The sequence below is a fragment of the Oncorhynchus mykiss genome, chromosome 25 (genome assembly GCF_057628025.1).
Source record: "Oncorhynchus mykiss isolate SJ-2025 chromosome 25, ASM5762802v1, whole genome shotgun sequence".
Lineage (NCBI taxonomy): Eukaryota > Metazoa > Chordata > Actinopteri > Salmoniformes > Salmonidae > Oncorhynchus > Oncorhynchus mykiss.
Window position 1 is genome coordinate 84,712,334 of NC_143046.1, and position 17,685 is coordinate 84,730,018.

Consider the following 17,685-nt stretch of genomic DNA (forward strand, 5'->3'; position numbering starts at 1 on the left):
GGTTTGTTGTGGTGCCACATTCTTTCCATGTTTTAATACTGGATTTAATGGTGCTCTGTGTGATGTTCAAAGTTTTGGATATTTTTTTTATAACCCAAACCTGATCTGTACTTCTCCACAACTTTGTACCTGACCTGTTTGGAGAGCTCCTTGGTCTTCATGGTGTCGCTTGCTTGGTGGTACCCCTTCTTAATGGTGTTGCAGACTCTGGGGCCTTTCAGAACAGGTGGATATATACTGAGATCATGTGACACTTAGATTGCACACAGATGTACTTTATTTAACAAATTATGTGACTTCTGAAGGTAATTGGTTGCACCAGATCTTATTTAGGTGCTTCATAGCAAAAGGGTTGAAGACATATGCACGCACCACTTTTACGTTTTAAGTGAATTTTTTTTCATTTCACTTCACCAATTTGGACTATTTTGTGTATGTCCATTACATGAAATCCAAATAAAAATCCATTTAAATTACAGGTTGTAATGCAACAAAATAGGAAAAACGCCAAGGGGGATGAATACTTTTTTAAGGCACTGTATAACAAAAAATATGTAAAACAAATATGATAAGCGAACGATTTGTCATGAATGTTAGTGTAAAGACCTGGAGGTAAGAATCACACGGTGTTTTGGGAGATTGTCTGAACTGCGCCTCCGCATCCAACAGCTATAGTCTTCGATTAATATAGCTTCTCTTTAATCTTCTCAAAATATAACTAACACTAAAATAACCAGAGAAGAGGAAGAAAGCATTGGTACAATTAAGATCGGCCATCTTGTATTTGATTGACACTTAGAGCTCTGATCGCAGATGTTTCTATCTTAACATAGTGTTCTCCTTTCTTTACTAAATGTGTATTCTCAATGCTTCAAAGTCTTTCTTCACGTCAGTTAATAGTTATAGATGTGTCTTCATGAAATACACTGATAAACCATGTGATCAGTCTGTACAATATAATTACAAAAACATTTAAACTTAGATGGTATGTACAATAGCTAGTACCTACAAAGTACAACGGCTATAATGTAATAAAATATGTAAACAAATGTGTTTGTTTGACACAGTTTTGACTGTGACAGATATAATTCACACTTTTCACATTAGATTTATTTCTGTATAGACATCTTTAACAGTGTTATAGTACTGCATTCTGTCCTCGATGGGACAGCTCCATAGAAAATAGAACAAGAGGTGATTAACCAACACACAGAGGCCTGCAAAAGACACAACCAGCACGACTGCAAACCAACAGACCTTTTTATCCTTAGGGATACTCATATTTTAATTGTTGACGTTTTTGGGGAGTAAAATTGAAAGAGTTGTGGGGTCTTGATGATGACGAAGTATAAAGTTTGGCCTTTAGAGAGAAAAGGACTGGTCAAGCTAAGTTTATATATTGTACTGTACTGTACAATATACTGTACTGGTATGTATTGTACATTGTACTCTAGTGGTATATTGTACTGTACTGTACAGTTTTGGTAGAATGGGACTACATGCATTACAATCAGTTGCTTTTAACCGAGACAAGAACAAGCAACCACTTCTCGCCAGGACCCCACGTCAGTGTCACTCTGTCCTTCTGTCACACAACGAGAGTAATCATGTTGAGATCAGAGGACAGACAACAGAGCTCTGAGATCTGAAGAGATCCTAAGAGATCTTTCCTCAGCCATTTGAGCTCACTCGGTGTCACTTGATACATAGAGTAGTAGATGTTTTTTGTTGTTGTTGCGTAGACACCACACTTTTATGATCCCGAAACCATACAGACAATAAAAAAATGTACGATATCTTTTAACAGCAGTAGTCCATTTTTTTTTTCATTGACTTTACAGTGATCCTTTTTATCCTGACCCACTCTTGCTAAAGCACTACACGTTGCTTACATGCTGAAGACGGTCAAGATTAACGAACATCTTTCATTTTGTACAGGTTTACAAAAACAAACCAAATTGTATTTTTTTGTTTTAACGCCAAGGATCACATAGTTCTAAAAGTCCCTTAGGATGATGATGCAGTCGCTGTGAAGTAGTTGTACACGAACCCGGCAGAAGAGGAAGGTCTCTAAAGATGCTATTATCCTTCCCTGTATGCTTACAATAGTAAGTCTTCTTCATATTACTACACATAGTCATAGTTCAACCACTCTACACAGCATCAAGTAACGGTTCTAGTTTTAGCATGTTTTGTCATCGCAGCTCCTTAGAAGGTGACTGTTAAATACACTTCTATATTTCTCTATACTTGTCTTTCTCTTCCTCTCTCTTTTCATCTCTCAACGTCCGTCACTCAAACGTAATACTCCTTGTCCTTGTTTTTCTGTTTTCCTTTGACAGCTTTCGAGCTTTGCTGTTTGTCCTTCACGGCGGCTCCGTTGCTCTGCGTTGCCGAGTTGGTGATGTAATTCCTGCTCTCGTCCACCTGGTAGGAACCCTCGTCCCTGTTCCTGTACTTATACATGGCGTACAGGAGGATGACGATGCACAGGGCTGCGGCCGCCACTATCCCCACGACCATCCCGATGGTGCTGCTAGACTGGCGGGACACTTCCGGGGGTCCCGGGACTCTGTTGATGACGGGCTGGGTGGGCAGGGCTGTGGGTACAGTATGGAACATGGGGGAGGTTATTACAGGAGCCCTCTGCTTGGTATTGTCTACCTCATAGGGTAGGGTGGGCAACGGGAGCAACACTACGTCTGGCTGGGGTTTTAGCTCGCGGTTATTCATTTTGCCGGCAGGCAGCTTGGCGGGTGACGTGTTGTGCAGGGCTGCGGTGGAGGTGTAGCGGCTCTGGTCGGGTGCTAGTGGCAGCACGGCGGTAGTGGTAGTCCTACCGCGGTCTGAGGATGGTTTGCTAGGTCTAAAGTCCTTGGTTTCCCACTTGGGCTGGTGAGCTTTGTAGCCACCTTCAAAAGCCGACGTGGACAAGGTCTTATCTGTTACCAAGGAGAAGGTGGCGTAAAGCTCTTCATCATCAGTAGGAGGCAGGTTAGAGTCGAAATCATACCCAGATATCACCAAGCCATCATCATCATCACAATCATCACAATCATCGCTGCCTCGGTCCGACAAGCAAGGTACCCCGGCCTCAGTGGCCTTGGACAGGGACTCTTTGGTGGTTTCAATTATGGTGAGGGGTGGGCAGAGGGTTGGGAGGGGGATGGACGGGGGTAACACTAATTGGTCCTCTAAGAGTACAGGGATGACTAATTCACCTCCTAGACGTAGAGACAGACAAAATACATGTTAGAGAGAAGTAAGGACATCTTGGCAACCACACACATTCATATAGCTATCACATTCACCCAAAACGGAAAAGAGGTAAAATAAAAGCACAACACGATGCTGTACAAAACAAAACATGCACACACACTGTACCTACATAACACAGCTTTAAAATAAGAATAAACATGCCAGAAAACAGAACAAAAGGCAAAGCTAAAAAGGATCAAAAGGCTACGGGAGGTGTGAGGGTGAGCCAGACATTAAGGTTCAATCAACAACTACAAAAGGCTACGGGAGGTGTGAGGGTGAGCCAGACATTAAGGTTCAATCAACAACTACAAAAGGCTACGGGAGGTGTGAGGGTGAGCCAGACATTAAGGTTCAATCAACAACTACAAAAGGCTACGGGAGGTGTGAGGGTGAGCCAGACATTAAGGTTCAATCAACAACTACAAAAAGGCTACGGGAGGTGTGAGGGTGAGCCAGACATTAAGGTTCAATCAACAACTACAAAAGGCTACGGGAGGTGTGAGGGTGAGCCAGACATTAAGGTTCAATCAACAACTACAAAAAGGACTTAAGAAAATATATAACCAATAGAGGCCAGGATAATGTGGATTTTAGTGGATTTTTACCTTTTGAAAAGAAAATATTCTCTCTCATCTGACACTGAAGTCATCACGTAGCTGAAGTGAAATAACTGTATCTCTATTTGAAAACGGAAAACAAGCAGCACAGTGGCTTAAACCTGGATGTATTTATAATTCTACAATATGATATGTGTGACGGACAGAAGTCCTAACTGGCTAGATTACCATACAGTGTCAGTAACCCCCATGGAAGGATCTGGAAAGATCTGGCTCCCCAGTCGACCCCAGCCTCTATCCTTTTGAATGGCTTCCATAATGACAGGATTTCATAGGGCAGATCAATGACGGCTGAATGTTCACTCTCTGATCACCTTTCTGTGCATGTGTCATGTACCCTTGGGTGATTTATGTCCGGTGTCTGTCATTCTGGAGGGGGTGTCTATCATTCTGGAGGTGGTGTCTATCATTCTGGAGGTGGTGTCTGTTTCATTCTGGAGGTGGTGTCTATCACTCTGGAGGTGGTGTCTGTATCATTTTGGAAAGGGTGTCTGCATCATTCTGGAGGGGATGTCTGCATCATTCTGGGGGGTGGGTGTCTGTTTCATTCTGGAGGGGGTGTCTATATCTTTCTGGAAGGGGTGTCTGTATCATTCTGGAGGGAGTGTCTGTGTCATTCTGGAGGTGGTGTCTGTGTCATTCTGGAGGGGGTCTGTATCATTCTGGAGGGAGTCTGTATCATTCTGGAGGGGGTCTGTATCATTCTGGAGGGGGTCTGTTAAATTCTGGAGGGGGTGTCTGTATCATTCTTTAGGTGGTGTCTATCATTCTGGAGGCAGGATCTGTATCATTCTGGAGGGGGTCTGTATCATTCTGGAAGGGGTGTCTGTACCATTCTGGAGGGGATGTCTGTATCATTCTGGAGGGGTTGTCTGTACCATTCTGGAGGGGTTGTCTGTATCATTCTGGAGGGGGTGTCTGTGTCATTCTGGAGGGGGTGTCTATCATTCTGGAGGGGGTGTCTGTGTCATTCTGGAGGGGGTGTCTGTGTCATTCTGGAGGGGGTGTCTGTATCATTCTGGAGGGGGTGTCTGTGTCATTCTGGAGGGGGTGTCTGTGTCATTCTGGAGGGGGTGTCTGTGTCATTCTGGAGGGGGTGTCTGTATCATTCTGGACGGGGTGTCTGTATCATTCTGGAGGGGGTGTCTGTCATTCTGGAGGGGGTGTATGTATCATTCTGGAGGGGGTGTCTGTATAATTATGGAGGGGGTGTCTGTATCATTCTGTAGGGGGTGTCTGTATCATTCTGGATGGGGTGTCTGTATCATTCTGGAGGGGTTGTCTGTATCATTCTGGAGGGGGTGTCTGTGTCATTCTGGAGGGGGTGATGTAGCGTATCATGATGTAGTGTATCATGAATCACTGGGGGCTTTCATAAGCAAGTTACCCTTGCACAATTCAATTCAAGAGCTTGTTATTCAATTAAATTCATATTTTTCACCCCAGCAAAGGGTGCCTTTAGTGAAAATTATACCAAAATAATTTAGCCTGCACTTTAAATTAAATAAGGTTTCAATAGCACTTTATCGTTTCTGAAAAGTCAACAAATGCCTTGTGAGTATCTACATTGAATAATTAACAAACAACAGGTTATTTCATATGCCCACTAATTAACTGTAAGTAATCAGGGAATGTAAAAAAATAACTATCCGGGCGGATCTCCTTGCACTCCAAAGCGCATTATTCTAACTATAAAGCAAGCCACGCAATACACAATTCTACCAGCAACATTGTTATCCAGCTTCAAACGAAGTATTTCATTAAAAACCTAAGACAACAATGCAAGAGCAATGAAGAGCTTTTGTAGTGATTAGAGCTGCACTGGGAACCAACAGGTTGAAATTAGACTTGCAGATCCACACATGTTGTCAGCACTTGGTTAATTTTAGGGGAGAATGACGATAAATAATGTGCATTAACTGTGTTTGTGTGTGTTTGAGTGTGTGTGTATGTGGAGGCCAACATACTGTATGAAGTAACAAATCCCCATTGTTTTCTAAAGGAGGAAAATACAGTGGTATCCAATCACATGCTGAGTTTGGTGTAGCGTTAAAAGGCGAGTGTAGGTATGGTCTGTTTCTCAAAAGGGAAATGATGAACATTCAGGTTGTCATTGCAGCTGCCAAATCCCACTGCCATCAAGGTATGTGTATACAGTACACTACCAAGGCTTATCACTAAGCATTACAAACGGATGCAAATTTCAAATGATAAAAAAAAAGGAATTTAAATCAAGGCAAACATACAAAAACTAAGAGAACAGTTGGATCTATTACATTAAGATTAGCTACATGTTGTACAAAGCAAACGTAAAAAACAACAACTCTGTTTTAAACATCATAACAGCCCTCTAGAACATTATTCAAGGAAGAAACCACATAGTCTTTGTCAACTTACATCAACAATCACCGCATGATTTTGGCATGGAGAAAAAAAAGAGTTTACAAAAGAAAGTTGTGTGAGAATGTTCTTGGCTCAGTATAGTTTTGATCAAAAATAATTCAGCAATTGGACATCTTGTTTATTTTTTTCTTTAGATGTGATGGGAACAACACTTACATCCACACCATATAACATGAAAAATAAACGGCAACATAAATACTATTTTTTTCTTTCGATAAGTAATCCTGTACATCTGTACGTTTTCGCATTGACTTCTCAATAAATATGTACTTTCTGTTCATTTGAAGTTTTTTTTAATCAGTTTTGTATTTGTTCCTTAATTTAGAATGGATGGATGACTGTCCACGGGGGAGGGGCCTATGAACATACTACAGAGGAGATGAGGATGATGAGGGTGATAGTGTAAGTCAGTTGCCATGTCCATGTAAAGGCAGTACGAGGAAGTCTGGTGGCGTTAGAGCTTTTGGCTGTAAGGAAGGGATGGGGACATACAACCAGTGAGCTTATGCACACATGCCCATCTACAGAGAATCACAGAACTCTACTAACACTGACAGTCTGACAAACCCTGAACTGCACCTTCTTAGCCATGCAGTTTTTTTTTTTTTACGTAATCAATCATTCATTCAATTTAAAAACAAGTTTAATTGTTTTTTCAAAATTGCTCATCAAAAATCTGAAAAACCAAGGACCATTATATGGCACCACTTCACCAAATGTTGTGTCAACTTAAATGGACTGGTTTTAACAAAATGGAGGATAACTTGATGTTTTTGTTGTTAGATTATAAGCAGTGGTCTAAAGCACACAGTCCATTCGCTGAAGTAGTTCCAAATCTCCCAAAATAAGATGAACATTTAAATTATTCTATAAAAAATTATTAAAACATGTGATTCCAAATACTCACATCTGATTCAAAGTGGTCGAAACTAATGTTTACCATAACAAAGTAGCAAAGTAAACAAAATAATTCCCCTCCCAAAAAATCATATTCATAATAAAAATCTAATTTATTAATTTGAACATCGACACAAAAATATGTATAAAATATGATAAACTATCAAAATACAAATGTCCATATAAAATGAGAGAACAAAGCCACTTCAATGTGTACACACTACAACCAGAGGCTATAAAACAGACAGTCGGGAGGAGCAGTCAGGTGACGACATTCCCTCGGTCATTGGCATTGGATGACAAATAGATCTGTTTATGTTAGTCTTAAGACATGGACCCGGCGCGCAGTCTGGGTGTAGGTCAGAGAGAAGAACACACTGGCTGAGAATGGGTTAATTAAGCAATAAGGCCCGAGGAGGTGTGGTATATGGCCAGTATACCACGGCTAAGAGCTGTTCTCAGGCACAACACATCTTAGGCCCTTAGCCGTGGTATATTGTCCATATATCACAAACCCTTGAGGTGCTTTATTGCTATTATAAACTGGTTACTAATGTAATTCGAGCACTAAGAAATAAGTGTTTTGTCAAATCCGTGGTATACGGTCTGATATACCACGGGTGCAAGCCAATCAGCATTCAGGGCTCAAAGCACCCAGTTTATAATATTTTTTGGGTTGTACTGCAAGATGTTGATGCATACTTGGAGTAAGTTGCTTTTAGGGAAAGTCAAAAGAACATACGGCATGCCGGAGTGCAGGGGTGCAGTTCAACCAAGGGCTGTAGCAGTATAAGAATGACATTGACCCATAATGATGTATTCTACAGTAACAGATGGAAAGAGAAGTCATTACTAGGTAGCCTAGTGGTTAGAGCATAGGGCCAGTAACTGAAATGTTGCTGGATCAAATCCATGAAGGTTAAAATAAAGAATCTGTTGTTCTGCCCCTGAACAAGGCAGTTAACCCACAGTTCCCGGGTAGGTGGTCATTGAAAATAAGAATTTTTTTTAACGGACTTGCCAAGTTAAATTTAACAAAAATAAACATTCAAGATAAAACTTGATTCCCACAGCCCTTTAGTTTCACAGCTAGACAGCAACAGACAGAGGAATTCCACAAGAAGATATGAAACTCTTTGTTGTATTTTTTCTGAAGTTAAACACAGACTAAATGTATCTGATAAACACTTTAAACTGAGGATCTCACTAACAAGATCATTTTTTTTGTTATTATCGGTAATTTCACCAGGAGTTTAACTTCATTTTGAGGGTGTTCTGACACATTTCATCATGTCAATGTCACTCAGCTACAAAGGTGTGGACAGCTACGGCGAGATATTATTCTTGTGGATGCAAATCATCGCATCATAAAATTGTGCAATGTCAAATGGAACATTAATATTGGCATGAGGGTAAACAATCCTTCCCTGAGTGAGATAGTAGCTAGCGAATGTCTGAGAAGCACTCGGAAGACAGATACAGGAGCTCTTATCTTGTAAAAACAGACAGCACTGCAGACAGTGGAGGAGGCAGAGGACAGATTTCACCCATAACCAGAGTGTGAATTACACCATGACATTCAGGGGGGGTCTCTATTGAATGCAACTTATTTTCATTGGCCTCTTAAAGACGTTATTTAAACGGTAAACATGTATTACCTTTTGTTGTGGCATGAACACAACCATTCATGTATGATATTTTCATCTGATTGTCAAACAAATATCTTCAAAAAGTAGGCATGTTCATCCACTCCCAAAATAATTGCAGCATCCAAACTGCATGTATACTCGTCCCATTTGATGAATTGAAATAGAACTATATTACAAAACACCAAAAAGTCTAATGACATTCAGCGATTGTCATCGAATAGCCCGACATTAATTGATGTGTCTTGCCAAAAAATTGTACCTTTTTTTTGTTGGCTGAATAGTCGGGACACCTGAAATAGGACTGAAACTGTCCCTGGAAAAACAGAATGGTCACCCTAACACACATGGTGATTTTACTAGATTAGGCTACAATGTGTATTACGATCAACTTGAAATATCTGGTAGCCAGTGATGTAGTGTTATAAATAAATAAGTGGTTGACGGTCGTGGTAAAAAAAGTTTTAAAGACGGGTAAACAGCTTTTCCTTGGTTTTACCCTCCACTAGGCTATTTTAAACACATCAACTTACGCAGAACAGGTAGCTTACATTCAATATCATACATGAGTTGAATCAAAACATGTTTACACCATAAGCCATGAATGAATGACTGGAGTCTTCACAAATCATGTGACCTACAACACTATCTTTCCTTACATTAATGACATTTATGACAGTGTTATTTGTCATTATTAAGCATTTCACATTTTGAATTAAAACATTGAACTTCAACCCTGTATGAATCATGGACCTTGGAGGTTTTGGAAAATGGACTGTAGCCCAAGTGTAAACAGGCCTAGGTAACATTTCATTAGGTTTTGCAGTGAAAACAGTTCTCAAGGGCACAAAAAAAATCTAAAAATATAAACGCGACTTGCAACCATTTTAAAGATTTTGCTGTCAATTTAAATATATTCATTAGGCCCTAATCTATGGATTTCACATGACTGTGCAGGGGCTCAGCTATGGGTGGGCCTGGAAGGGCATAGGTCCACCCACTTGGGAGACAAGCCGATAAAATGCTCCTTAACAGGAATTTAAACAAGTTTGTGCACACGATTTGAGAGAAAAAAAGCTTTTGTGTGTATGGAACATTTCTGAGTTATTTTATTTCAACTCATGAAAAAGGTGACCAGCACTTTACAAGTTATATTTTTGTTTAGTGTAATATAGGCTTATGCCATTGTAAAAATCGAAAGCTTCTAACCGAAAGAGTCAACTATAGTCCTACTGTCATTAACCTATACTTCTTGAATGGATTGGATGCGCACTGGTGTCTAGCTATAAGCTAGTTGTCTAGTGATATTTTTTGACCATCATCAACTGATCCAAGAAAGAAAACATATATTGATAGAAATTAATGAAGCTCTATAAATGGTTCTACTACTTCTGGTCATAGAGAACACCATTACCCACTGTGCACCTGAAAAACAACCAAATGAGCGCTCTAAACAGCTGACTGACTTAAGCAAACAATGATAAATCATGGGAATCATGGGATCTAATGAATTTATAATAAAGGCAATTTTTTTATCAAGGACGCATGGTAAACAAATGGTGAAAATGAGGAAGTACAAAGGAACATCTATGCGTAAAGGAGCAGAAGTTGAAATTCAGCATTACTGGATGGACAGCGAAGCGGCATAGAAATATAGAGTTTAAACCATGACAGCTACGTGGGGGTGTTGGTTTCAGTAGAAGATTTTATTTTCACATTTACCACTGTAAAACATATTTACCACTGCATTTTAAACAAATAGGAGCATGGGTAAATTAGGATTATTTAGAGACTCCCTAAAGTTGAACTTTGTTGCATTTAGGGGAACTAACATCTCATTCAGGGGAGCTGAGCCTCCCCCAAATGGCTACCTGTAATTCACACCATGCCCATAACAGTGTGTCTGAAGCTGGTCTTGTATTGCTTTCTTCTCTTGTATAGTGCAGAGAAACGCTATGTTTTGATATTCTACTTGGGAGGAGAACCATATAGAAGAGCATATGTTGCAAGTATTTTGGGGATAAATAAGTATGCTTCCTGATTTATAACAATAAATGATTGTCTGGTCTTCACTGACTGCCATCTGAGAGTTGAGGGTTCACCTCCGTGTCTAACAGATGTAGCACCTCTGCAACCCCCTAGCAGAGCCTGAGGAGTCCTGATCCACCTCTCTAGCACCTCGGTGAGCTAGGCCATGACCAGAGACGTGTATCCTCGGCATCATGTCTTTCACCAGGGATTTACTACCTGTCTGGGAAACACTTTATTTTGGATAGTCCTTCTGTAGATGATCGACAGACTATCAGTAACATTTCAACTCTCTACCAACCCTAACCCTAGCCCTAACCTTAACCCAGACTATCAGTAACATTTCAACTCTCTACCAACCCTAACCCTAGCCCTAACCTTAACCCAGACTATCAGTAACATTTCAACTATCTACCAACCCTAACCCTAACCTTAACCCAGACTATCAGTAACATTTCAACTCTCTACTAACCCTAACCCTAGCCCTAACCTTAACCCAGACTATCAGTAACATTTCAACTCTCTACCAACCCGAACCCTAACCCTAACCTTAACCCAGACTATCGGTAACATTTCAACTCTCTACCAACCCTAACCCTAGCCCTAACCTTAACCCAGACTATCAGTAACATTTCAACTCTCTACCAACCCTAACCCTAGCCCTAACCTTAACCCAGACTATCAGTAACATTTCAACTCTCTACCAACCCTAACCCTAGCCCTAACCTTAACCCAGACTATCAGTAACATTTCAACTCTCTACCAACCCTAACCCTAGCCCTAACCTTAACCCAGACTATCAGTAACATTTCAACTATCTACCAACCCTAACCCTAGCCCTAACCTTAACCGTTATCCGAACCCTAAATGTAACCCTAGCCCTAACCTTAACCGTTATCCGAACCCTAAACGTAACCCTTTCCCTAACCCTAGCCCTAACCTTAACCGTTATCCGAACCCTAAATGTAACCCTAGCCCTAACCTTAACCGTTATCCGAACCCTAAACGTAACCCTAGCCCTAACCCTAACCCTAACCTTAACCGTTATCCGAACCCTAAATGTAACCCTAGCCCTAACCTTAACCGTTATCCGAACCCTAAATGTAACCCAAGCCCTAACCCTAACCTTAACCTGGGGCTGGCCAGCCATATAGAGGATAATTGAAACAGGCCTTAAGACGCCTGTCACGTCTACTCCAGCTCCTCCTCTCTGGCGCTTGCTGTCACCAGTTTACTCATTATTACACACATCTGTCATCATTGTTACACGCACCTGCGCCTCATGAGACTCACCTGGACTCCATCACCTTCCTGATTACCTCCCCAATATCTGTCACTCCCTTTGGTTCTTTCCTCAGGTGTTGTTGTTTCTGTTTATATTTTTCATGTCTGTACGCTACTCGGGTTTCTTGTTTTGGTCCATGCTCGTTTATTCATTAAATTCACTCCCTGTACTTGCTTTCCGATTATTAACGTACACGTTATCCTGTCGTAACGCGCTAGATCATCTCACTACAAACAGAATACTGAGACAGTGACTGGCTCTGAAGAATCAAAAGGATCATTGTGAGGTTCAAAAATACAAATTCCACTGTATGTTTTACACATTTTTTTCTCTTCAATCTTATACAAAGACTATGCTAATGATGCCTACTTACCTTCGTGCTAATATGCATAATGTATAAGAATTCAGAGGCTATGAAAATCTCATGAAGACTGGTTATTTGAAGTGGATAAGTAGAGGTTTTGATAAAAATGACAGTGGCTTTTAATTGTGATTTAGCCATTAGTTGATTACGTGTAATTACCCTGTTCACAGTGATGATGATGGGTCATTCAGAGAATTTAATCTCCCTGACTGACATGACACTCACAATCTAGAACCAAAAACATAGAACCATAACCCTGTAATGTCACGCCCTGATCTGTTTCACCTGTCCTTGTGATTGTCTCCACCCCCTCCAGGTGTCGCTGATCTTCCCCAGTGTATTTATCCCTGTGTTTCCTGTCTCTCTGGGCCAGTTCGTCTTGTATGTTTCCAAGTCAACCAGCGGTTTTCCCATTCTCCTGCTTTTTGTATTCTCCTTATTCTAGTCCTTCCCCTTAATAAACATTGTAAGACTCCAACCATCTGCCTCCTGTGTCTACATTTGGGTCTCGCCTTGTGCCTTGATATGTAAGAGTGGAAGTGATGTAAATTCAAAAGTTACTCCAATCTCTTCTCCCATTACTAACACCTTCCTAATATTGAGCTTTGCCCTCAATTCGTCAGGGCATGGACTCTACAAGCTGTTGATAGCGTTTAACAGGGATGCTGGTCCATGTTGACTCAATTGCTTCCCACAGTTGTGTCAAGTTGGCTGGAAGTCCTTTGGGTGGTGGACCATTCTTGGTACACACAGGAAACTGAATATGCAAAACCCCGCAATGTTGAAGTTTTTGACCCACCCAAACTGGTGCGCCTCGCACCTACTACGCTACCCCATTCAAAGGCACTTAAATATTTTGTCTTGCCCATTCACCCTCTGAATTGTCTCAAAATATTTATTTAACCTGACTCCTCCCCTTCATCTACACTGATTGAAGTGGATTTAACAAGTGACATCAATAAGGGATCATAACTTTCACCTGGATTCACCTGGTCCAGTGTATGTCATGGAAAGAGCAGATGTTCTTTATGTTTTGAACACTCTGTGTATGTTGTAGCCTGGCTGTGTCTGATAAACTAGGAGGGGTCTGTCGACGAGAGATGGTCTTTAATCTCTGCCACTGTTGACTCCTGTCTTGCTTGTTTGTGAAGTGGACCAAATCTGAACTTGAAATACACACGTGCATCCCTCAAACCTTTGTGCAAATCATACATTGATACCGAAGGGAGGATCGACATTGAGTTATACATTCAATAATGCACCCATATCTCAAGAAAACGGTGTTATATCTTAAGGTAAGATTCAGACAGAGTTTGATTTAAGGCTGTCTAATTAACTTTCTGTCTCTGGTCTTTTCAGAGCAATACGGTAACTCATCAACATTCCGTCCCTGGTCTTTTCAGAACACTATGGTAACTCATCAACATTCCGTCCCTGGTCTTTTCAGAACACTATGGTAACTCATCAACATTCCGTTCCTGGTCTTTTCAGAACACTATGGTAACTCATTAACATTCCGTTCCTGGTCTTTTCAGAACACTATGGTAACTCATCAACATTCCGTCCCGTGTCTTTTCAGAACACTACGGTAACTCATCAACATTCCGTCCCTGGTCTTTTCAGAACACTATGGTAACTCATCAACATTCCGTCCCTGGTCTTTTCAGAACACTACGGTAACTCATCAACATTCCGTCCCGTGTCTTTTCAGAACACTACGGTAACTCATCAACATTCCGTCCCGTGTCTTTTCAGAACACTACGGTAACTCATCAACATTCCGTCCCTGGTCTTTTCAGAACACTACGGTAACTCATCAACATTCCGTCCTTGGTCTTTTCAGAACACTACGTTAACTCATCAACATTCCGTCCTTGGTCTTTTCAGAACACTACGGTAACTCATCAACATTCCGTCTCTGGTCTTTTCAGAACACTACGGTAACTCATCAACATTCCGTCCTTGGTCTTTTCAGAACAATACGGTAACTCATCAACATTCCGTCCCTGGTCTTTTCAGAACACTACGGTAACTCATCAACATTCCGTTCCTGGTCTTTTCAGAACACTACGGTAACTCATCAACATTCCGTCCCTGGTCTTTTCAGAACACGTAACTCATCAACATTCCGTCCCTGGTCTTTTCAGAACACTACGGTAACTCATCAACATTCCGTCTCTGGTCTTTTCAGAACACTATGGTAACTCATCAACATTCCATCCCTGGTCTTTTCAGAACACTACGGTAACTCATCAACATTCTGTCTCTGGTCTTTTCAGAACACTACGGTAACTCATCAACATTCCATCCCTGGTCTTTTCAGAACACTACGGTAACTCATCAACATTCCGTCCCTGGTCTTTTCAGAACACTACGGTAACTCATCAATATTCCGTCAATGGTCTTTTCAGAACACTACGGTAACTCATCAACATTCCGTCCCTGGTCTTTTCAGAACACTACGGTAACTCATCAATATTCCGTCAATGGTCTTTTCAGAACACTACGTTAACTCAACAACATTCTGTCTGTCTTCAAACAAAAAACAAGCTCAGCTCATTTTAAAGCGACACATTTAAAATGTTGAACAATTAAATTCTGTGCTGGCAGCTACATTAACACGGCCAATATTGCTGGCATAGTTTAGAGTTGTGAAAACATTGTTCATTCGAATGCCGGTGACAAATGACTGTTTACTTTAAGAATTATGCCAAGGAATGTCTTAGCCATAAGCAGTGTTATATTCCTTTTCTAAACGCTATCTTTAATTGCTACAGTTTAGCGGCAGGGCGTTGGCATCCTCTGTCCTCACATATCTTATCAAGTCTTTCTGACAGCAGCGTGTTCAGCAGTGTGACTGCATGGTTCCACTATGCAGGAGGCTTTGGCTCAGAGGTCTAATATAGTCTTTAAGTGTTTAGACCACCCAGGTTCAAAGTCAACATATTATTACAATATAGGTGCAGTAGGATTATAATATCTGGCTGTTTTTGTAAGTATACTGTAGAATAGCTTGTGATTGGTGGGAAGATAATAATAATAATAATAATAATAATATTAATAATAATACTGATGCTATTTAATAAGAAAGAGACTTTCCTTAGATCAGCACTTAGTCCTGCAAGTGGGGCCAGTCTGAAGCACTATTTATGGACCACTAAAAACATAACATTATGACACTAAATACTGTGCCCTGAAGGAGGGAAACATCGGTACAACATACTCTGGAGAAATATAATCAAGCCGTTTGTGCTATTATGTGTGTGAGGGGGGGGGGGGTTACGTTATTTGTAACTAATGTTTCTGCCACCATATCTTACGTCAAAAAAGAGCTTCTGGATTTCAGGACAGCGATCACTCACTTCGGATTAGACAAAGTTTTTTCTTCATCAAGCAGGACGCACAGGATGTACTTCAGACACCGGACAAGGCCGAAATCCCGTCATTGGCAAGAGAAAGAGACACAGGTATAGAGGACACAGGGCGGGGTGCCTCGTAAGGATCCGTTGACAGCGATTGGGAAATATTACTTGCCAACGTACAATCATTGGACAATAAATTAGAAGAGGTATGATCACGAATATCCTACCAATGGAACATCAAAAACTGTTATATCTTTCACCAAATCGTGGCAGAATGACAACATGGAAAACATTCAGCTGGCGGGATATACGCAGCACCGGCTAGATAGGCTAGATAGGGGGGTGGTCTGTGTATATTTGTAAACAACAGCTGATGCACAAAATCTAAGGAAGTCTCTAGATTTTTGCTCACCCGAAGTAGAGTATCTGATGATGAGCAGTAGACCACACTTTTTGCCAAGAGAGTTTTCATCTATTTTTTTTCGGGGCTGTTTATTTACCACCACAGACAGATGTTGGCACTAAAACTGCATTCAGTCAGCTGTATAAGAAAACAGGAAACCGCTCACCCAGAGGCGGAGCTCATAGTGGCCGGGGACTTTAATGCAGGGAAACTTAAATCAGTTTTACCTATTTTCTATCAGCATGTTAAATGCGCAACCAGAGGGAAAGAAATTCTAGATCACCTTTACTCCACACACAGAGACGCGTACAAAGCTCTCCCTCGCCCTCTATTTGGTAAATCTGACAATAATTATATCCTCCTGATTCCTGCTTACAAGCCTGCAAACTATTACAGACTACAAAGGGAAGCTGACCAGTGACACAAGCCTACCAGACGAGCTAAATCACTTCTATGCTTGCTTCGAGGCAAGCAACACCGAGGCATGCATGAGAGCATCAACTGTTCCAGACGACTGTGTGATCACGCTCTCCGTAGCTGATGTGAGTAAGACCTTTACACAGGTCAACATACACAAGGCTTTGGGTCCAGACGGATTACTAAGACGTGTGCTCCGGGCATGTGCAGAACAACTGGCAACATGTCCCTGATTGAGTCTGTAATACCAACATGTTTCAAGCAGACCACCATAGAAGGTAACCTGGCTAAATTACTATGGACCCGTAACACTCACGTCCATAGCCATGAAGTGCTTTGAAAGGCTGGTAATGGCTCACATTATCACCATTATCCCAGATACCCTAGACTCGCTCCAATTTGCAAGCTGCTCAAACTGATCCATTGATGATGCAACCTCTATTGCACTCCATGCTGTTCTTTCCCATCTGGACAAAAGGAACACCTACGTGAGAATGCTATTCATTGACTACAGCTCAGTGTTCAGCACAAGCTCATAACTAAGCTAAGGATCCTGGGACTAAACACCTCCCTCTGCAACTGGACCCTGGACTTCCTGACGGGCCGCCCCCAGGTTCTGAGGCTAGGTAGCTACACATCTGTCACGCTGATCCTCAACACTGAAGCCCCCCGGGGGTGTGTGCTCAGTCCTCTCCTGTACTCCCTGTTCACCCATGACTGCATGGCCAGGCACAACTCCAACACCATCATTAAGTTTGCAGACGACACAACAGTGGTAGGCCTGATTACCGACATTGACGAGACAGCCTATAGGGAAGAGGTCAGGGACCTGGCCGGGTGGTGCCAGAATAACAGCCTATCCCTTAACGTAATCAAGGCAAAGGAGATGATTATGGACTACAGGAAAAGCAGGACCGAGCACTCCCCCATTCTCATTGGCGGGGCTGTAGTGGAGCAGGTTGAGAGCTTCAAGTTGCTTGGTGTCCAAATCCTCAACAAACG

General features: G+C 41.5%; 1 protein-coding gene across 1 annotated transcript in view; it reads right to left on the minus strand.

Annotated features, from left to right (window-relative positions):
• Nucleotides 1–677: 677 nt before the first annotated feature.
• Nucleotides 678–17,685, minus strand: part of LOC110505895 (neurexin-3a) — a 651,746-nt gene continuing 634,738 nt past the window's right edge. The window contains exon 23 of the mRNA XM_090221316.1: nt 678–3,224. Within this exon, the coding sequence (XP_090077442.1) occupies nt 2,296–3,224 (929 nt within the window). The 3' untranslated portion in view covers nt 678–2,295. The remainder of the gene's footprint in view (nt 3,225–17,685) is intronic.